The 22594-nt window shown below is 47.4% G+C and overlaps 1 protein-coding gene across 6 annotated transcripts; it reads right to left on the reverse strand.

Annotated features, from left to right (window-relative positions):
• Nucleotides 1-199: 199 nt before the first annotated feature.
• On the reverse strand, nucleotides 200-21397 carry LARP4 (La ribonucleoprotein 4). Of its 6 annotated transcripts, none has more exons than XM_065659472.1 (17): nucleotides 21260-21397; nucleotides 16200-16373; nucleotides 15844-15988; nucleotides 14478-14636; nucleotides 14097-14172; nucleotides 13440-13576; nucleotides 12638-12741; nucleotides 11552-11662; nucleotides 11135-11188; nucleotides 10292-10501; nucleotides 9601-9704; nucleotides 7225-7458; nucleotides 6406-6454; nucleotides 6064-6222; nucleotides 5207-5328; nucleotides 4805-4973; nucleotides 200-4581 (listed from the first exon to the last, which is right to left on the reverse strand). In XM_065659472.1, exons 2-17 carry the CDS (start codon nucleotides 16203-16205, stop codon nucleotides 4246-4248), a joined length of 2175 nt encoding a protein of 724 aa, XP_065515544.1. In that variant the 5' UTR covers nucleotides 16206-16373; nucleotides 21260-21397; the 3' UTR covers nucleotides 200-4245. The 6 variants fall into 6 exon arrangements, with proteins under 6 accessions (XP_065515544.1, XP_065515542.1, XP_065515543.1 ...); XM_065659470.1 differs by having other exon boundaries at nucleotides 15844-15991; XM_065659471.1 differs by lacking the exon at nucleotides 21260-21397 and adding an exon at nucleotides 20984-21033 and having other exon boundaries at nucleotides 15844-15991.
• Nucleotides 21398-22594: the final 1197 nt, after the last annotated feature.

Consider the following 22594-nt stretch of genomic DNA (forward strand, 5'->3'; position numbering starts at 1 on the left):
CAGCAATAAGCTGCTTTCACTCCATTTCAAGTCCTCCCAACTGTCCATTAAATCAGACTCGATTCACTTCTTGAAGTGCCCCTGCTGAAGGCACTTAAAGAGCCAACTAAAACGCTACGACAAACCCAGGTTAGGTACCATCCTAAAGGAAGCTCAGACTAGATGTATATACACACACAAAGAAGAGCATGAGAAATCATTCGGATTAATGGCAACAATCTTAATGTTTCAAGAAGGAAATATCAAAATTAGAAACAAACAAACAAACTTCTATTGCATATCTGTAGTAATCAAGGATTTACAAAAAAAAAAAAAAAGCAAGTTTTTCCCCCCGAAGTGCATTTCTGTTGCATCGTCTGTAATACAATGGCGCATTTTACAAGTTTAAAATATCATCATCTGTACATAGCAGATATTCGACCCCAGGTGAACAGTCACTCGGGTTAACAGTAAAAATAGCAGACATTTTCAAGACAATTAAGCTGATATTGACAAAGTAGTAAGGCCATAGCTATTTAACTACAGTAAAGCATCGATTAAGTCACTTATTTGCTACTGATCTGCCACAGTATCATCTTTCTCTTCTGGTTAATAGAGTGGGTTACTTATTTTATTCTTTTTTTTTTTTTGCCTTTTTTTCTTTTTATTCTTTTTTCTCTTTTTAACCTACTGCTAAAACTGCACCATCTTACTGTGCCAGGCTAACTCTTTCTTTATGGTTTTTAAAGGACAAAACAAAGATAGCAGGAATGTAAGATACTAGAAACCTAACTTAATTTTAGAAACCAAAGGAAATAAACCCCAAACTTTTTTGCACTTGCAATTTTCCTATCACATGCAAACAATTAAAACTTCTCTTTTCACTCCCCAGCAGAAGGCCAAGAGAGTGGCCCAATCCCTTCCATGCACAACAATGTGGAAAAGAACATAACTTGGGGAAGTATACTTCTGTAGCTAACAAAAGCCAACAACGCTGAAACCAAGCCACAGCTCCTAAACCTCAAAGTTAGGTGGGATTTGCACCTTCTGGTACTTTAACACCCAAGAAGGAACCACGGAGAACTGTCACTTGTCACATCAAGCACACACCGAACGTGGCTGTTGACCAAGGGACAGTTTCGCCTCTGCTGAGGAAATGATCCAGCTCCAAGGACACGAGGAGCTGTGCCGGCAGTCAGTCTGGCTCCCAAAGGATGGCTCCGTCCCCGCATCCCCCAGTCCGTCACAACAGGCAGACACAGGCAGAGAGACACAAGGACTTGCCCGTGTCCCCAGTGGGGAGGAGAATGTAGCAGCTAGCCATCTAGGTTATATGTTTGCCATGCAATACAAGTACTGCAGGAGAACTTGCACACAAAACTATGGTTTTCACAGCCTTTATATTTACTTATTCCCCACACACACACATAAAAGAATAGAAAGGAAAGAAAACAAAACCACAGTTATCAATGGCACTGGGGGAGGAAGGGAAACGCTAAAGTTAAATCCTTGCACGCAGGTATTAAATAAATAATCGTGACTGTCCTAATCAAAGTTGGACTATGCTGGAAAAAGCCAACAGGTTTACAGACTTATTCGCATACACTGTACAAGAGCCATAATCTGCTGCTGGAAAATGCACACCCAGGACATACAAAGCATCCTTTCCACGGTCAAGCTTTTCCAATCACCTCACAAAACCAAGACTGAACTGCAGTTTGGGGTTCCCCCCCCCCCATATCTAATAAATGAAGAAGTTACATTTCACAATCCTCAACAACTCAGATACTTTCAGCACTACACAGTTATTCTATGCGCTGCCCTGGAAGCGGATGCCTGCATGGATCACGATTCGCTCAATGCCCTCACTGAAGAGGCTGGAAATGAAGATCTCCACAAGTCTCTTCCCAAAGAGGAGCTCCTCGGAGCAGCAAACAGCTCACAGCAGCCGCTCATACCCCAACACTTCCTCCACTTTGCCACGACAGTGCACATCTATCCTAAAGATCTGCGACTATCATACAGCTTTGTTTTTCCAGTTGGACTGCAGTAATTCGTTATAGCCTTTAAAATGATGCAAAATTAACGCTGAATTCATTACATTTCAGAACCTGGAACACTTTTAAGCATTTCGACGACTCTGTCGTTCCAACAGATGTAGCATTCTCGAGATAAATGGCAAAGGGTTCCTAAGCATCCCTAAACTGTAGACATGATCAAGGATTTTGATCAGAAAAACCCCTCCCAAGCCCAGTACAGGTAGTTTCAAAGTGAATAATGATTTTGGGGTTCATATATATATATATGTGTGTGTATATATATAACATGCGTAGAAATGAACAGTTAATTGCATAAATACATTATATCGTGTTATGAATCAAATCAAAGCAATTGCCAAGCTGAATAATAAGTTAGAGAAATGACAACTCTGGCTTTATATATATATTTATAAAAATAGATATGAGTGTTCTCAAAGCAGTTGATAGAGAATGCCTACTGAGTAAGAAGTCGCCAAGGATTATCTGGCTAAGAAACCAGAAGATGAAAAGTCTTCACAGTTATCTGAACTGCCACTTACATTCATTCTAATGGCAACACTAATATATTACTAAGATGTTTACGGTATATATCACAATTGAGTTTTCCAGTGTTCACAACTTACGACTTTAAATTTGCACACTTGCTATTCACTAAAAGAAAATAAGAAAAAAAAAAAAGAGAGAAAACCCAAAAAGGTGTGATTCTTACTGCTGGAAGCTACTTTTCCCTAACACTTTATACAGAACTTTGAACCCTGGCATGCTGATTTTGGCCGATTAACGCACTGAATTTTCCTATTTCAGTCATTACAGTAATCATCTTGAAACTTAACCACTTACTACACAATAGTGTTGTAAATTTAGTCAGCATACAGCTAGGCAAGACACTACCTTCCAAGCAGCTTCTCCGAGCATGAGGGGGTTTAACTCTTTACCTTTAGTTCCACTTTAAACAGTTAAAAAGTCAGTTGCTACTACATCAGCTGTAAACAGTGAGTTCCCAGTACGTATAAACCCTGATTTCTAGCATACAGCATCCAATACCCTACTCCAGAACACAAATCATAGAAGGGACCTTAAAGATCATCTAGTTCCAACCTCCTTTCACAGGGAGGCTCTCAGTACATACACCAACATGCCTGTCGGTGTATAGAAAACACAGCCACGTCTCCAGTTTGCTAGCCAAAGAGACAGCAGTCTAACTCCTGTGGGACAGGCAGAGCTCTGTGCCCACAGCTCCCACCTGCAAGGCAGAATTCCACATCCACAACTGGAATCCCAGGCTCTTTGCTCATAAAGTACTGTGTAGCCACCCATCAATCCTACACTGGGCCTGCCTCAGGAAAACAATACCAAGAGAAATGCACAAAAGTCTGTAATAAAGAGATTAGAGAAAGTAACAAGCAAGGGAAAAAATAAAACCAACCCCAAACCTAAGAAATTGCCCTCGAAAGGAGGCGAAGAAAAAGGGCCAATGAAAAATTCCATCGTGCTCCCTTTAGGCTCCTTCTGAAGACAAGTTTTGTTGTCCACGTGCTCTCATCTACAATCCAGCATCCTGAAAACGGTAAGTTTAAAAAAGCTTGCTGAATGAAGTATTAGTAAGGTCAAGAGACTCTACTTCAAGCTGGAAACACAAGGTTTACTACAGTAGTACATTCAGTTTGTATCATCAGTGACTGAGCCATGACAACGGTATCTGGCTGCGGTCACTCCACTCACACCGACCAAGCACCTCGGCAGCAGATGTGCTCTGCAATGCAAGGCCATCAAGGGCAGACACATCAGCCCCAAAGCCAAATGTTAAATAGGTTAAAAAAAAAAGAAGTTCTAATTGTACAGAAATGCTAGATTTCTCAAAAATAATATTCTCTTATCCTTTTCCTCCTCCGCTGAGGGGCAGGTTAATTTCTCAATGCATATCCTTTCGCTTTGTCAAAATGCTACTTTCACAAGCCCCAAACTGATTTCAAGCAGGAAACCCTCTGCAACTTAAAAACAGAAAAAATACAAAAATTATAATCTCTATATTTATATCGATTGGAATCCTCCAGCATTTGTGAAATCACTTTGAGAGATGAATTTCGGGACCCTCCCCAACTTCTCCGCACAAGCCACGCTCCAGTTCAGTATTCCCCTTCACGAATACTCCTTTCTCACAGTCTCCTTTTGCTGCTTATTTGTCCACAGCTCAAATGAAACAGAGAAATAATTGGCTGGCCAAGTGTTACTTTGGTGAGCGGGGTGGCACGTACTGCTCCTTGCCGACACGCCGAGGTGCTCCCTGAGGCGATGATCTGCGTCCAAACTGGCGCCTCTGTTCCCTGATTTTCCCAGCAGCTCCCCTGGGAGGCCCATTGCCTCGGAAGCCAGAATAATCCTTCATCCGACCTTCAGCCTTGTCAGGAACCTTCTCCGAAGCCTTCTCGGGGGTACCATTGTCTTCAGTTTTGGCAGGGGGAACGATGTTGGTGCGATGCTCCCGAAGAGGCTGAACAGGGACTGGAGGAGGCTCCTTTGGGGGCTTCTGGCAAACTTCAGCATAACTTAGCTTGCGTGGCTCCTTTGGGACCAAGGGAGAAGAGCGAGGTTTACGTACCAGAACAACCACGCTGTGCTCTTCCACACCATCCCAGGCACAACAGCAAGACCATGTACAAGGAACCACTACACCACAAGCTGTGGCAAATTCCATATGAGAAGGTTCCAGGCACCCAGGCACTACAGCAGCACATCCAAGAGAAAGGTCCCCACGTTCCCCACCCACTCCCTACTCTGGTCCTCACCTGCACCAACAAAGCAGGAGCTGCACTTGCATTAGCAGAAGGTGAAGTGGTATTTGTCCTTGGTGGCTTTGCAGCACTGGTAGGAGACACAGACACGGGTGGGGAAACGTGGCTTGTGACTTCTTTCTGAGCAGACACTTCTTCTGGCTTGCTCTCCGGCTGAACTGTGCTGTTACATCAAGAACAATTTATCATTAAAACCTATTAACACAGAAATTAATGTGTGAGAAAGCGTTTTCTTTCTTTGAAGTCACAACTGAGGGGTTTTTTAGGGCCATTACCACCATTTGTTACTTCCATCTAGTGGCCTCTAGAGAAGGTGCCTACCTCAGAGGGAGAAGAAACACCACCATTCTTTGCTAAGAGCATGCAAACTATAATATTCTTAAGTAATCTCCATACCTTAAGACCACAGCTTCAGTCTGACTTGGTGAACTCACGCTTGTCACAGGCTGTTGGACCGGGCTGTGCGTCTCTTCTTCCTGAGCAGGAGCTGGAGAGCTGGGCAGCAAATCTTTGCTTTCCTGCACAGAAAGTGTAAATTGCAAAGGATGGAAAGATCACAATGTGCTTAAACTGCTCCTCAATAGGCCAGTTCAAGACATCTAAGAAGAACACTATTTCCAAAGGCTACTCAAGTCCTGCTTATGGGAATTTTACTTCTTTTAGAGCATCGTCTCTAAAGCAAGCACTCTTTATAGGGGCAAAGCAAACAGGTTAACTATTAGATTAGGCTGAGGAAGTTGAGGCTGTTCAGCCTGGAGAAGAGAAGGCTGCGTGGGGACCTCAGAGCAGCTTCCAGTGTCTGAAGGGGGCCATAGGAATGCTGGGGAGGGACTCTTCGTCACGGATTCTAGTGACAGGACAATAGGGGTAGCGGGTTAAAACTGAAACAGGGGAAGTTTAGATTGGATCTAAGGAGGAAGTTCTTTACTGTAAGGGTGCTGAGGCACTGGAATGGGTTGCCCAGGGAGGTTGGGAGTGCTCCATCCCTGGCAGTGTTCAAGGCCAGGTTGGACGAAGCCTTGGGTGGGATGGTTTAGTGCGAGATGTCCCTGCCCACGGTGGGGGGTTGGAACTGGATGATCTTGAGGTCCTTTCCAACCCTAACTATTCTGTGATTCCATGATTAACAAGCACAGTACAATGCCTGGGCTTAAAGCATTCTAATGTGCAGCTCTAAAACTGATTCTTTAAGCAGGGGAGAAGGGAGAGGCAGCACATGCATCTCACTGCACGTGCCAGAGAGGAGCAGGTACCTTTTCTTTGCAGACTCCTTTAACGATGTCGGACATCCTGCTCTCCAGCACAGGCTCTCCCGGTATTTTTGCTGTGCTGCCAGGCAAAGGTGGGAAATTTGATGCTAGCAAATCAAACTTTGGTGTCTGAGTCTTTGTTTCTGCTGAAGGCTGAGGTCTCTAGAGGAGGAAAATACCCGTTAATGGGGCTGTAACACGGAGCATTAAAAACACGGGAGTCTCAGAGCATTTCCTCACTGAAAACCCACACTGTAATCTGGGAACTTAAGCACTACACCATTCCCACAGTAAACGCAAAGCCAACACACTGCAACTCCTTGCGATAAGGGAAGCAGAACTTACTGAAACCCGGTCGTCTTCTCGTCTCCTCCGACCTCTGAAAACGTTCCTCCTTTAAAGGGAAAGCAGAGTCAGTGAGTGCATTCATCCAGCTGAAGTGCACACTCATCTGCACAAAGGGGAGCCTGTGGCAGGGGATTTACAGCAGCCTGCTGATGTTTCTCAAGATACAGTTCTGGGATGTTCTCCATCTTCAGGAGGAGTCAAAGCTCTTACACTCCTGGCACATAGCCAATACAGTAAACAAGTTCCCTTTTCTCTCCCCATGGAGGAGGTACCCTACAGCACTGTATCTGAACAAGCGGCAATTAGACTGTACCATTATAGAAAAGTATCCTATAATTTTATAGAAATCATCTGATTTCTCACGTATCTGTCTTGGTCACTTATTTTTAAGTGTCTAAACCCTGATTTAACAGGCAGAAAATGAAACTAGTTTACCTTAAAATGTTTAGGAGCACTAAATTCCCCAAATGAGGATTTACTTCTTATTTGCAGCGACACAAATACCAACTGCTTTAATTTGGAAGACAAACCAGGCAGTTATACTGAAATAGACACCTCACTGCCTCACTGCGAGGGGTTTGGCAGAATAACTAATAGCTGTACAGTCAAGCAGGAAGCACCCGTGTACCCAGTTAAGCGTTTATCACACCTTTGTGTGGTTTGTTTAGGCACCAGTTTTCCCATCAGTCTTCACAGAAATACATATTGTGCCAATGGCTGGTGATCCTTGGCTAACACAAGTCATTCGAACCCACAGCACCATGTCCCAGCTGCCTCATGGTGTTACAGCAAAAAGCAGCACACCCGGTTCTTTACCTGCCCCTGCCAATGCCGTAATCGCCATTCTGCTCCATCTGTGCGGTAGGAGAATCCTTCTGGGAATAACCTGGGTCTTGGTGGCCAGTTAACGTACTGTTATGTCGCTCCATAACAAAACTCCTTGAGCTGGCTCTGGTCAGTGGTCCGTCCCCCATTGGCATGGTACCGATGGCAACTGGACCCTCCGCAGCGTGTTCCAAGCTGCTGGATGATCGGAAGTGGGGCTTCACACTGCGGGACACAGAGCAGCACCTCACTCACCCCGAGTTTAAACAAGACACGGAACCAACCACCAACTACAGTGAATTCACAGCTGACAGAGGAGGGCAGTAAACACCGGTCCTCCTTACCTCCATCTATTCCTTTTGTTAACTGCTTTGTTGCAACCTCCTCTCCTTTCAAGCGTTGGCACTTGAAGAACACACTGAAATCGCTGCCCAACAGATTTCAGAGAGGGGGACACCCCAAAAAACCTCAACCAACAACAAAAAACCCCCACCCAAAGGCTAGGAGTGGTAGAAGAGCTGGAAGAACCCAGCGAGGGATTCTTCCTTTGTCTGGGCCTGCAGCACGGGGCATTGGCAGCAATGTGGAGAAATAAGTCAATGCTGAGGAACAAACTGATCCAGCCACAAGCAACAAAACTGAACTGGAACAAGAACTGCTGGTCTGCAGTGCCCAGCAAAGATTAATTCAAGCAGCACTAAGTACCAGGTTTAAGGCCGCAGTAAGGTTAAGTTTTCCATCAGCAGAGACCACGGGGAGGAGGTAAGGGAACTGAATTCTCTCATTTGGTTCAACTTGTTCTCAAACTGGAAGATCCTCAAGTCATTTTTCAGCCCTCAGATCTCATAATCTTACCCGTCACTGAGAAGGCCGCAGTCTCGTCTGGGCAGAAGAGCAAAGCAGAAAAGATGAGGAAAGATAAGGAAGGAAAAAAAGCAGAGAGAAGGAGAAGTGACATGAGAGAGCAAAAGGAAGGAAAAGCATGAGGTGCAGGCGGCCCAGACAGCCAACTGTCGGACCTGTTCTCTCTTAGCGCGATACTTGATCATCACTGGGCCAAACCTTGGAGGCTGTTACCTTCCCCGTCTCCTGTCTGCACAGAAATCCTGCTGAAGCGTAGCTGCTGTCACAATAGGAAGATTTATCAGCACAAAACCAGAGCTTTGTACAAGCAAAGGCTGAGCACGCCTGGCAGGAACGATAAGACAACCAAGACAGACCAGCAGAACCTGTACACGCTTGACCCTAAAGCCCTAACTTCACGACTCAGGTTTTACAAATGACAGCCTTAACGTAACCAGAAGAGTTCTAAAAGCTTAAGGATCACACAGATGTGATCTACAAGGCAGCAGTGAACGTATGGGCATTTCAAGATGTTAATGTTTGGGTGTGTACAACTCCTGTGTTGTTTTAGCAGCCGTAACTTCTGACAGGATCCCTAAACGTGAGAGTTTTAAATTTGCGCACAATTTAAGGCAAAAAAAACCCTACAGAACCCAAACACCTTTATAAAAAGACCTTAACTGGGAGCAGAGCAGCTGGAACTGAATCAGCTGCCCTGTCTCCCAGGTGGAGTCATGCTCCCAGTTTCACAGCCTGCATGAAGACTCTGCTGAGTCACTGCAGAGCAGATTCTGAAGTTCACCTTCTGCCAACAGCCACAGACCTTTAACTGCATCACGAGCCCTCTTATGTACTGGCAGTTGTCAACTGATTTCTCAAAGGATATAAAAAGCAGTTCCCATTCCCACAGGATACAGTGAAAGAGCTTGCAAATAAAACAATTTCCACCCACACAAACAGATTACAACTCCATTGTATTTACAGAGCACACTTTCAGCACATACAAAGCTGTTTCCTCCCTCCCCAGTGTTTATATCTGAGCTGAGTCCTTACAGTTAACAGGAAAGATGGGGATAAAGCAAATAAATTACAGGACCAGCCTCACCATCAAGAAGCTTTAGCATACAGCAGTCAGGGCATGCAACTCTCAGCTGCATAAACTGAATGTCTCCCTTTCAAGACTCATCACACAACAGGAAAAGCTTACTCCTGTGCTGCAGGAGTTTATAATCTGTGTATAACGTAATTAGAAGTGTTACCTTAGGAGGAAGTTAGTTATTTGTCTGCAGGAATTCCTCTGAGGCTTTTACAGGAGTTACCTGTGCTTTCTCCAGCAAATGCATCCACTATTTTAGGATCTTAAGCTGCCACCTTGATTTTATCTTATAAATCCAATTGGAAGATGTCATACATATTTGATAAAGTGACCCAATCCCATCAGAAGGCATTGCATTTTACAAGTGCAAGGAACACTTTAGCATCCCGACACTGGAAGTTCTCAGAGAGCAAACAGAGCTGTCTTACCGATTTCTATGGAATGGGCGACCTATACTCAACGAAGCAGCATTTGTTTTATATGATCCTGGTGTATTAAAGCCATTCACAAATCCACCGTTAGGAAAGGGGGCCTGCAACACACACACAACAACTCAGCGGCTCAACTAAAAGGAAAACGTTTGCAGTTTCATGAGATCAGCTTCAGCAGTTACTCATCTAGCCTGTACTTTACATGGGCTACTGCATCTAGCATGTTGTGAAGTGAAAACCCTACCAGCTTAACAGTGCACATCAGCCCTCCTGCTTTGCCGTTTTTCCAGTAACACCAGCTACTGGATAATGGAATTTCACTCCAGAATTCACTGAAGTGAGTGGCAGTCCATGGGGAGCCCTGCAGCCTTTCTGACAGTGTTGCTTTAGCAGGTCCGTTCCTGGCAGTGCTCAAGGCCAGGCTGGACAGGGCTTCAAGCAACCTGGGCTAGTGGCAGGTGTCCCTGCCCATGGGAAGGGGTTGGAACTGGATGATATTAAGGTCCTTTCCAACCCAAACCAGTACATGATTCTATGGTGTAACATGAAGTATCCTAAAACAGAGGGATCTCACTAGAAAACCTGTGCATTCTACAGCGGAGAAGCCCACTAACCCTTCTGATCTGTTCACCAAATGCTTCCTGATGTTCTAGGTTAGCTCCTCACATTTTCATCTGCTGTTACTCACCAGTGGTGTTTCAAAGTAAGGTGCAGGATTTGGAGACCAAGTCTGAGGCACGATGCTGTAAATTGAGTACTGCTGAGGACTATATACAGGCTGCATAAACAGTGGTGAGGCAAACTGTGCTTGTGTTTGAACTGGCTGAGCGTAGACACTGGAATCCACTACCCGGTAACCATTCTTAGCAAAAAACGTGTTGATGGCTTTTATCCTTGCCTGCAAGATAGCAAATCACATCACGTGGTTGGGAGAAAAGGAGAAGCAGAGCATGAAATCCTTCTGGCCTACTGAAATTGTAACAGGGGATGCTAAGAGGAAGAAGATTGATTACTGCTTATGAATAAACACTGATAAAATCAATACAGATTACATTCTCACAGCGTGCTAAAGGGAAGGACACACTTTAGGCAGAGAATCTGTCAAGTTTAAGACAAGCACTGCTTTCTATAGCAGTTAATTGTCCGGGCCCCAATTCTGACAGTTCCTCTTACAGTACAAACAGATCACTTCAGCCTTAGTTGCAGAGCAGCTAACCCAGGCTAGAGACTCATGATGGCAAGGGACCTGAGCTCTGCAGACCCAGATTCTGGGCAGCGTGGAGAAGGGAAGATGAAACAGGAATGTATTTCACACCTCATGGGAAGCAGCACTGGGAATAACCAGCAGCCACACGACTGTCATTTCTCAGAGCTATCCATGACCTCATTCAAGTTCACAGCCAACAGAGCAAGTAGTATGACCATCCCACTAATTCCTCAGTGTCATAACACCCCCCATGCACATTATCATCCAAACGCAAAGAATACACAATGCAATTCAAACAGAATCCTCATAATAATGCAGCCTTACCATTACTGGCTTGCCCTGAAAGGTTTTCACTTCTTCCCTTAGGTATTTAAATGCCTGCAGATAAAAAAGACATTAGACGCCTTGGTAAAACTGTACTTCTCCAAGGATACTGCACGATTAACACAAATGTGTGGCAATGTACTACACTGTTAACCCAGCTAAATTCATTAGCACTTCAAATTCAGGATACTGGATGTCACAGAGCATGGAGGCAAGAGGCAGACAAGGGAGTTATAACCCCAAAGGCTCTCAACTTTCTTCTCTATTAACTAGAATTTACCAATAATAAAGTATCAAAAGGGGGATCAGCAAATACACATTTATTTCAGGCCCAGGAAGCACACATGCAATCCTCCTGAGCAGGAGAAGTATTAATAACAAAACTAAGATGTCATGAACAGCTGAAGGCAGCCTTACCTGTTGGGCATCTGTATCCGACTGGAATGTAACGTACCAGTTGTTGTTGTGAGCAAACTCACAGCTGATCACTTTGGGGCAGTTCTCGTTTTTAAACAGAGCTTTAACCTCCTAGGGGAGAGAAGTCAGGCAGTTAAGGGGAGCCAGCTCCAAGGTGTCAATAGAGCACTAAACCAACAGAAGTTTACACTCCAGCTCCTCAGCTGTAGTTCTCCCTCAACCAGAGACGTTCTTTCACTCCCTCGAGGTGTGTTTCTGAACCCAGCAACACCAGTTGTTGAGCACTTCAACTATAAAGTAGCAGGCCCATGTGCAAAGAAACCTGAGCTCAGCGTAGAACTGGTGATACTTCTATATGAAAGAAGTGGCCAAATGTGGCTTTAGCTCAGGAGAGACACCTAGACAAGAACGATTGTAGCAAATATTTCTAAGTCAAGGCAACCTGACAGCTTTGCAATAATCAGATTTTAAAGAGAAGGCAAAGCAGCTGTTCAGCATTTGAACTGAAAGAACTGCTTAAAAATGCTGGTAGACAAACACCCTGTGTTACAACTTGAGAAAACAAAGAACTAAATCATTCTGTTCGCCAAATATCAGTAGGAATTTTATTATCCTCCCTTCCCTGAACATAATGAGCTCAGCTCACACTGGGTCACAATGAATGAGAAACGTTTAGTAACATTTCTTGCTGCCAAAACAACCGTCTGACTTCAAGAGAAGTTACTGCTGTGACAAAAATTCAGCCTGAATTCCAAGCTATGCCCTGGACTGGTTTTGTTTCGGGATCTTAGAAGAAATCAGTCCAAACTTCCTGCCCAAAAAGCCCAGCTAGCTCAGGTTTGGGGCAGAGGGAAGTTTACTGGAGAGCATTTTAATGTATGAGTAAATAAGGGGAAGGGACAACAATGCCAGCAAGTTTTTACTTTGGCTCTTTTGATAATACAGCCAGGTAGAAAAGATAACTTACGTGATTGACAAGAAAAATACCAGTGTTTAATCAAATGAAATGCCAGCTGACCTTTGAAGCAACACTCCCTGCTGCTACCCATCAACAAGCTCTTCTTTCTTTCTTTTCTATTTATTTACCTCTATAGGTGTTGTTTCAGGGATCTCCCGGAGAATGATAATACATCGCTTGTGGTTTGGTCTTACTTTCTCCCCTCTCTCATCCACTTGTACCATAGGAGAAGCTGAAATTAAAACAGAAACTTGGCTTAATACTGGACATTGTGCACTGCAAAACACCTCAGCAGTAACAGGCTCCATTATCAAACCTGTAACAAAGAGCTGCTTAAGAATCCAGAGTTCTGGAATTTGGGGTAAAGGACTGTTTGATCTGCTACGTCCTGTTAGATCTTCAGCACAGTTTAGCTGTTTGTCTGATGTTGCCTCCATCTACAGCCTAACTATCTAGAAAGCTCAGTCCTAAGTTCAATTCACTCCCAGCTCAAACTCAAGTCAGAGGATATAAAACCACTCCTAGACAAAGCCCTGACAGGGAAAGTTCAAGCAGGGAAATCAAGTCAGAATAAAGACTTTAAAAGTTCACTTACAGCTGTTTTCCTGAAGCCATGTGCCATGAAGAACATCCTGTGACAGGGTGTGCATGGCACAGGAATTCTAACCAGCTTTTCCTAATAGGCCTTTTCTAGTTCTATCACCTCTAATAAACTTCTGCACTGAATCAGAAGACCAGGTTTACTCCCAGAGTAAGACTTTCCCTGCCTACAGTACCTTTGTGTAGCCTCTTACTGGGCCAGATTTAAACAGGAGGAGAATTAAGGAATGTGGAACAGCCACTTACCCAAATACACACTCAGAGACTAATACATTTCTCTAAAGCAAGGAAGGATTCTCTGTTCTACTGACACCGAACAGCCACACTTACATCTCAGAACTTCAAGGATGAGGTCCATATCAGTTGTCAGCTTCTTTATACCTTCCATGTTGGCAATTGTCCATATTGGAACAAACTGGTCACTATCCATTTGAGACATCAGGTAGAGATCCTTTGAAAGATTCTCCCTAAAAAGACACAAATTCACTATTTGATGAAAATGCTGAACTTCCCTTACAGAAGGCCCAAACCAACAAGGTTAAGTGCAGGCCTAAACATTCACCAGTACCACCCACAGGTAACTTTAGCCAGAATGTACCCAGGAAGCAAATCCTGGCAGATCAACACAAAGCAGAGCAAGGGAATTCAATAACTGAATGGAAGTTACAGTGCTCTGCATGTTGGTCTTCAAGAAAGATCTTGCCAGAGACCCCTTTTGGTAACACCCAGCTCAATCATCTCAGCACCCGACAACTGTGAGCTGTAAGCACAGAAATCCTACTCAATTCTCATTACAGGACAAGGATGGATGGACAGGACTGAACAGCTAGAAGGTACCACAGGGCTTCTACAGCAAATCTTGTGTTACATCACAACCACCTCTCACTCACTGTTAGCATTTTATGAAGATAGATATCAAGCCAAAAAAAACACCTGTTAATGATTTTAATACAGGGTTTATACAAAGCTACGTTAACTGCACTGTACCGTGAGAAGCAGAATTCAAGTTGCTTTTTCAAACATTCTCTAATGTCTTCTGTGGACACAGTGGAGCTGCCTTCACCTAAAAGTGACCACATTGACCATCAGTTCCGGTTTCATGCTAAGAACACAATACAAGAACATGTTTCAATGTACAATAAAAGGAAGAATCCTTTTGGGTATGACCAAGAGGAAAAGGTCATCTGAGACATGCTTACAGAGCACCACGCTACATCTTCTCAAATGACTTGGATCCCAGTTTTCACCTACTTGGCCAAGTGCTATGGATCTTCTTGAACACACATAGCTCCTACTCAGCCATATCGTATTGCAGCAGACTTCAGAGGATTACACGTACTGACAGAGGCACTGAACTCAGATACTCACCAGACACTTCATAGATTTGGTATCCAAGATCTTCTGTCGCCAGGACAATTCCATTTGCAGATGCCTCATCAACCCCTGTCCCATTTCTTGTGGCCTCACAAGACGGGGAATACATCACTTCATATTGCTTGCAGCTATCCTCTGCAATCTCTATGTTACCTGGCAGAGGAACAACCAGTGACAGAAACCCTACTGTGAGTTCCTAAACCCAAAGCACTGAAGTAGCTTACATCAATGTATTACATGATTCCTATTTACATAAAGGACCCAGAAGCATCTAGTGGCTGTTAGAACACACACTGAAATCAGCCAATCTCTTCAGGACACCTCGGCTTAGCCCTCACCACAGCAGCTCGAGATAAAACCAAGCACAACTTCAGCGTGATCAGGCAAAGGAGGTTGCTCCAAGAAAATCCAACTCCTCTGCTGGATCTTTTCCACACTAACACTGAATTCGCTAAAACACACTTTGGAGAAGAGATACTATTCAACTACTTGCATTAGGAACTGCTTAAAAGCAAGAACACTGTATCCGGAAGGAGTTTCTGTCACAAACTCAGAATTCTCTCTTCCCTTCTGCTGACTTACCAGAAACTATTGACAGGGCCACCACACAAACTGAACCCTCACTTCTTTATCCCTCACTTTTCCTATGCCTTTTTCCAGGGAATCTTCTGCTTCCTGCTTAACAGGCCTCTGCTCTACTTTGAGTGCACCAGCTACACAACTGGCTTCAGATCGAGTCTAAGCCAAATCAGAGGAGTTAAACCATTTGAATACCTAGTTCTGGACAACCACAGGGGAAGTATGGAAAACAGGGACTGAAACAGGATCAGACTCAACTGAAAGGTGTTAACACAGATGCTTTGCAGTTCCTACTCCAGCACAACGCTCCTGTCTAACAGTTCTTGGCACCACCTCAGTGATTTACCAGGATCAGAGGTGCCCTCAGATCTTATTTTCCCATTCACAGGGTCAAGTGCATACTAAAGTGCAGCAACGGTGAACAAGCCATGAAACCATTTCTACACATTTAGCATCCTGTCTCCCTCTTAGCGCGTTACTCAGTCATCACTGGGCCCCTTGGATCCTGGTACCTGCCCAGGTATTCTGTGCTAGCACAGCTCTGGACACCTTCTTGACACTAAATCAGAGGTGGTTTAGGGATTCTTGTCAGGCCTGTTATCTCTATAAACTGCCTACTGCTTTCTCATGTTTATTCCGTACTTGTCACTACAACAGCACTAACAACTTCAAGGACAAGAGCCAGAGGTTGCTTCTCAGCGCAGAAGTGCTACAGAGAACCCGCAGTGCTACCCAGCAAGGGACAGAGCTGGTGTTTAAACCCGGGGCTGTGCCATCTCACCCTCAGCAGGAGTCCCCTGCGCAGCCGCTGTTTCTTGCCACGAGTGCTCCGTGCCATTCGTTGGTGGCACAGCCTCCCCACTCCCCTGGGGCACTTCTTGCCACACTTTGGCGTTAGGGTTTAAGCCAGCGCCCTTGGATGTTACCTGCTGGAGAGACCAGAACACTTTCATTAGGAGAAATAATCCCGAACTGCTTCAGAAGTCAAGGCAGACAATACAGGTGAATTTAGTGATTTTTTTTCTCTCTAGTTCCACATCTCAAGTGTCTAACCAGCTATTAAGCACCTATGTGATTTTTTTTTTCATTAATCAAAACAGGAAAATCCTTGGTATTTTCCAAGTATTTCATTTCTACCTCCATGAGAAGTGTTGCCTTCAACCTCTCTTTATTGACATCCGACAAGAGCAGCAGAGGCAGCAGCTAGCCGTCAAGGACTCTGGGAACTCACAAGCTTTTAAAGACTTGACTGTCATAATGCTCCAGTCCCTTTCACCAGAGAGGGAAATTTTCCCTCCTCCAGACCCCTTCCTAGAAAGGATGGTAAAAAAACATATGTCAAGGAGAAGAAACTAATGGCTTAGTGACATCTATACTAACCAAGCATCGCCTGTGCTATGCCAGGACTCCTCATCAACTTACCTGAGTACTACCCCATTTCCCCGTGGGTTTACCTGCATCTTACACACATCAGTGGATTTACTGATAATTTACTAATAATTACTAATGATTTCCTTCAACTTGTAGCCAAGGACACTGAGGTGTTTGAAGTGTCGGGGTACACACACAGCATCCCAGGCTGCTGAGGGGGATCGTCTCACTTTGAGACTGGGCAACAAACTCCATAGTTAGAGGGGAAACAATGAGACAGACAAGAGAAACTGCTGGATTCCAACCTGGAATCTGACACAGATAAATATTCCCATGGCAAAACAGGGTGCCTTCCAAGGTGCCTTTGCCAAGAGCTGCTCAGAATTCGGCTCAAGGGCCTTTGGGTAAGGAGTCCAGCAACAGCACAGAGGATAAGCACTTGCGGGGGCTTTTGCTCTACTATGAGAAAACAAACTCCTTCCACATAAACAAGAAACTCTGCTTTTGCAAGAATTCACCTCCCAAGAATTCCAAACACCCCACAAGCAATGGCGTTTGCTCCAAACAGGTTCCTTCAGGCATCAGGGGGCAGCAGCCCACTGCACTCACACCACTGGCTTGACTTTAAAAGGCGAAAGCCATTAATCCCAGCTCCTATTACACAAATTCAAATACAAGAAAGTTTGATATTTAAGAGACCAGCCTCTGAATTCTGAAGTTAAGGAGTGGCTTGCTATAGGCCTCAAACATAAAGCAAAAGGATAAGGAAGCCGTTGCAATAGCTTCAGAGATAATTCCTCTACCAAGGTCACGCCTCGTGCCAAAGCTGTTTGCTACAAGGACAAGCCCAGATCCAGCAACAAAAAAACCTCCAAACACCACCAGAGAGGTTGAAGACAATCATGAGAAAAGGCAAAACAAAGAGCACTGTTTTTGCAAAGCCCTCTCTGGGATTCAGCCCCCCTCAGGCACAACTGGTTGAATCCACACAGCAATGGAGCTTTCCCACTTCCATTAATCGTGGCACAAGAGTATCACTGGAAACAGAAAGAAGCGGTTCAGTGGGAGAGGACACATGCACATCTCTCTTCTGTTTCAGAGTAATCGTTCCCCAGCAAAACAAGCTTCAAAGAAAGTGACCTGTTGCACCCACTTGCTTCAGCACCGAGCACCAGCACATCCCATTTCCTTGAATTTACTTTTCATCGAAGCAAGAAAGACGAGAGACAACCGGGAGATGATTCATTATTCCATTAAAACAAACTTACTCACTGCCTTATGTCTTTGAGGTCAGGATGTAGGCTCATGCTGAAAGTAATTTTAAGGAATAAGTTTGATAAAGTGAAACTTGAAGTACTTTAGGGAGCTCACTGCACTTGTGGAGGGGATCAGAAGGAAAAAGCAACTCCGAGTATGACAGATGATGTTACCCCCTTTAGCAAACACCAGAAGACACACGTGGTGACATGGAAGCTCAGAAATCACAGATCCAAGTGAAAAGCACTAAGGAACTGAACTGATTGCAGGCTGATACAGTGATGAATGGAGCCATGATTACAATGGAACACACCTGGAACAGAGCGTGGGCTGCTTCCTCTTTGTTCTAGAAACACTTTATGACATGTACCACGATTCGGCAAGCCCCAGCCCTGATGCCATGCACGCTAACAGCGAGACACCGTGCACCAGATGATCTTCAAGTCCTTCCCAACCCCAACTATTCTACGATTCTATGACTCCGAGAGGATAAGAAGTCCCTCATTTCCATAAGCCTGTTGAAAGTACAGCGTGCTGTGCCCCAGGAGCAGCTCCGCTCCGGGAGCGGCTCGTCTGAAGAGGAGGCCAAAATCTCAATTCTTGCTTATTTAACTGAGGCCAACAAACACTGAGCCCGTTTGATTGGCTGCAGAACAACCCTCCCAGCGGCTATCGGGAACTTTCATGATGAGGTTAAAGCTTTCCAGAGTTACAAAGGTTAGGAACCGGTGCCCACGAGCTGACAAAGCTGTCCTGCACAGCAGAGCTGCCCTCCAGCTCACGCTCCTTTTGGCAAACAGGGATCGAAGATTCTCCTTCAGCAGTTCCTCAAAACCAACTCTTAAAGCATCTATCTCGTTGTGTAAGGATGGCAAAGAATCACTTTCTCACTGTAGGTCTAAATTACATTTAACAGACTCAATTAAGGCAACAGAAATGGAAACGGGGAGTTTCTTTTAAAGCAGTCTATTTAAATAACAAATTATCCCGCACTGAGCTTGTGACAGATTTCCCAGAGCAAACTTGATTCTCTAACAGGGAATCCAAAGGAAAAATCTAGAAGAGAAGTTAATAAAACTCCTAAGGTGAGAATCAAAGCATTTTCCAGAAGTGGAAACGTAAGCACAGGGGAAAAAAGCCCCTAAGGATCAGCGAATCCATGGCAAAGAGAAGCCTTGTGCTGGCCGGGGGATATGACAGGTAAGGGAATAAATGTGTGTCCAAGGTGGACTCGGACATGTGCCAGTTAGCTGTCACTTCCCAGAGCTTATTCAGGCTGTGAGGCAAACCAAGAGAAAGCTGGTGCCGGACCAAAAGCAACAACTCCTTTGGAACTGACCACAGGATACCAGGTAACAACAGCTCGGCCCACAGAAGGTCCCAGGTAATTCTCAAAACACACATTAATGGTTACAAGAGAGTTACTTCCACCGAAGGCAGCATGGTTCTGTCATTAGCATCCCACGACTGAGGGTGCCTCCTTTCCCCCTCCGTCAAGCACAGTTCTGCTGTATGAAGATGGCACTTGTGTCACTGGTGTCCGTCCCTCCTGGATGAACAGCGCCAGCTTGGGGGGGGGTGGTCACTCAGAGGGAAGTTGGAAGCCTCAGCTACCAGAAAACAGAGCCAGCAACACCCAGTGCCCCCCACGGGCCTGGTTTTCCAGGTAGGAAACATCACTGGCAACAATTAGAGCATGGTTTCACCCACCTGAAATGCAAAGATTTCAATTTGCCCAATAAATTACTAATATACCTCATTAGGAACAGGTACCAACTGACCACAGCCCAAAGCAGGCCCAGGCAGCTATTATCGATCCATTCTTCACAATGCACTTCATAATATTCCCAAAGCACCTGAATTACGGGTTATTAACGGCACCGCTGCTCCTGGCTGGGAGTGAGAAACAAGACCTACACCAATAATGCACAAAGAACAGTGGGAGCCTCCCAGCAGCCCCTTACTGCAGCAAGTGTTTTCTGCCAAGGGATCCTAAAGGAAAAGCAAACTCCCCATGGAGGAATCGATTCACGACCACCACGTGCACACTCAAGTGTAGAAGATGACACTGACAGCTAAAGGGAGGCAGAGAATCCTCCTTCAGGACTTCCAACACAGTCCCGTTCTGTACCTTATTTTTCAGGCAATCCCAAGATAAAAGCTGCATCTGCTTCTAAGCATCCAACTCCTGTGTTTCAGAGCACCAGGGTAAGCGCTCATGTTCCCTGCGCCCTGGCAGTGACAAGGCACCTTCAGAAAGTGTGAATTCTCCGCAAGAACTCATAATTAAACCTTCCTGATTCTTCCTGAATGGAGATCACGGCCACTAACGCACCACATTGTCAATGGGAGAGAAAGAAGACCAAGCAAAGCAACCAAAGTCAAGTTTCTGCTTTCAAACGCTTCACTGAACACGCGCTGCTTGATTTGCTCCAGCTCCCTTTGAGCCCCATCCAGCACCCAACCACTGCCACCGCTGCGGTTCCAGAACCCGCTGCTCGAGGGGCCACCTCCGCTCCGCTCCACCGCGGCTGAAGTCGGCTGCAGCTCCCATAGCTCCAATAGTTCCCCTTGAAGATAAAGGCTGTAAAACCAAACCCTGTCACTCTGCTCACGGCGTGCTTCCCCCCCCCCCCCCCCCAGTACGAATTAAATAACGTTCAGATCATTCTAAAAACGGTCAGAAGCGAGGCAAACAGCTGCAGAAAGGGGCTCTCACCCACACCTTTACACTCAGAGGTTCCGAACCACGGGGTGTATGTCGGCATTCACGTGCAAGACCCACCCCCACCGCACACACAACACAAACCACTGCCCTCCCTCGGCTCCCCCTTGCTTCAGCCGGCAGCCCGTTTGCTCCGCACGCTTCTAGGCCAAAACTCACTGCAAAGTCCAAAGCCGCAACGCAATTCCCCGCCTTTGGCCCCCGAACGTCGGAACCGCCTCACGGAACCCCTCGAAACGCCGTTAACCCGTGAGGCAGCGGCCGCGGACCCCAACCCGCTGCCGGGGTGGACGCAGGGACCCGTCCCCCCCCCCCCCCTCCGCCTCCAGGCGCCCTCCCCGGGTCACCTCCACGGCTGGGCACGGCCCGACCGCGCTGCTCGCAGCCGAGGCAGGCCCAGCAGGGCCGCTGCACCGGCCGAGCCCGCTGCCCGCCGTCCCCACCCCATCCCCGGTGTTCCATTAACGCGGACGCCGCGCCCGGGCCACAGCGGCAGCGCGGAGCCCCGCGGCCCGGCCAAGCGCTACCGAAGGAGCGGGCCCTGCTCCGCTCCGCGGCCCCGCGTCACCTTCACGCCAGGCCGCGGTGCGGCGGCTCCCGCGGAAGGTCACCGCCGTGCCTTTCACCGCCCCCCCCCGAGCCCCGGCACCGGCGGAACCTTCCAGAAGGCCGAACCCTCCCCCCCCCCCCCCCTCCTCCTCCCCTCCCCCCGCCTCGCCGGGCCCGCGGCCGCCGCCACCGGATTTGCTGTGTCAGCCCCGTCCCCTCCCCCCCGGCGCGGCGCGGCGCGGAGCAGCGTGCGCGGCCTCCCCGCCACATGGCCCGGCCCCGCGCCGCCGCTCACCTCCACGAACAGCAGCATCGTGCCGGCCGCGCCCGGCCCGGCGGGGCCGCGATCCAGGGCCGCGATCCGCGCTGCCCAGCGGCGCCGACCGGGACACCCGGGCTCCGCCTCCCGCTGCCGCCGACAGCGCCCGGCCCGGCCCGGCCCCCCCCCCCCCCCCCGCCTTCCACCTCCGCCGCCCGCCGCCTCTTCCGGAGCACGCCGAGAGCTTCCGGGGCACGGGCGGCGCCGGAGCGGACCACTCCCTTTGCGAGGGAGGAACCACGCCGCCAGGGGGCGCGGCGGCTTGCGGCGCTGGGCGGAAAGGGGGGGGGGGGGGGGGGGAGCCGGCGCCCCCCCCCCCCGCGGGAGCGAGTGGACTGCCCCGCCCCGCCGGCGCCCTCCTGCGGGCGGCGATGGAAGTGTCCGGGGTTGGGGCTGGGTTTCTACGGTACAGACCCCAAACCACGCTTTTCTGCCTCAAAAGGAAGGCGGAGCCCCCACCCCAGGGGGCCCTCAGTGCCCGCACGCGTGGCACCAGCAGGATTTCCCCTGTTTTCCCGTGGGATCACCACTGAACCGGTCACCACTCCCTGATGTCATCTCCCCCTGTGCTGCCCTCACCCTGCCCGTATCCAGAGCCACAGGCACCCAGGAACACCAAGCAGGGAACACAGGGGCAGGGATGCTGAGGCCGGGCCACTGCCAGCACAGCCCGGATGGGACTGGTGCCCTCCGGCAGCCCCCAGCCCATGTGTGCACAGATTGGGAAGGGACCAGGGCAGCTGCCAGGGCTTCCACTGCCAGGAAGGAAGGGAGATGCTGGGAACTGGAGGGAAGCCTTGGCTCCCTTGTCACAACACGATGGATGCATGCCAGACAGCGCCAAAGCCGAAAGGGCAGAAATCAACTGCAGTGTGTCTGTGGAGCTGGGCTGTAACAGTGGTCCATGGCCACGGGAAGGACAAGAGCTGAGCCCACCGGACTCTGAATTGTGCATCCAGTCAATATGCCACCCTGTGCAGGTGACATCCCTCTGGTCAGAGCATTGGACAGATGGAGGAAGGCCCAGATCTCACCTACATAGCGCCCCGAACCCGATAATCCTGCACGTTCCGCAGCCCCACAGGGTGGGGTAGCAGTGGAATGCGATGCCAGCAAGGGGATTCCCACCAGGAAAATCCACTTTGAAACAGCCCTGCTTTAAAGAAACAGGAGAAACAGCCACAAAATATACTAGAGCACATTAAAGGGAAGTTTGGGGGATCTTCCATGACCAGGAAGTATCCAGGTAAAGAATTCCTACATTCTGCGGTGGGTTTCGGTGAAGGATACAGCCTTCAGCCCTCAGGGTCC

Source organism: Lathamus discolor, chromosome 23 (genome assembly GCF_037157495.1).
Source record: "Lathamus discolor isolate bLatDis1 chromosome 23, bLatDis1.hap1, whole genome shotgun sequence".
In the NCBI taxonomy this organism is placed as follows: Eukaryota; Metazoa; Chordata; class Aves; order Psittaciformes; family Psittacidae; genus Lathamus; species Lathamus discolor.

What these genes read in the sequence shown, in the direction of transcription:
- LARP4 (XM_065659468.1), bottom strand. An exon ending in CTGAAACAACACCTATAGAG is followed by an intron (nt 11,663 to 12,637) that starts GTAAATAAATAG and finishes TCTCTCCCCTAG; the next exon opens with GAGGTTAAAGCTCTGTTTAA. An exon ending in GAGAAGACGACCGGGTTTCA is followed by an intron (nt 6,223 to 6,405) that starts GTAAGTTCTGCT and finishes TTCCTCCTCTAG; the next exon opens with AGACCTCAGCCTTCAGCAGA.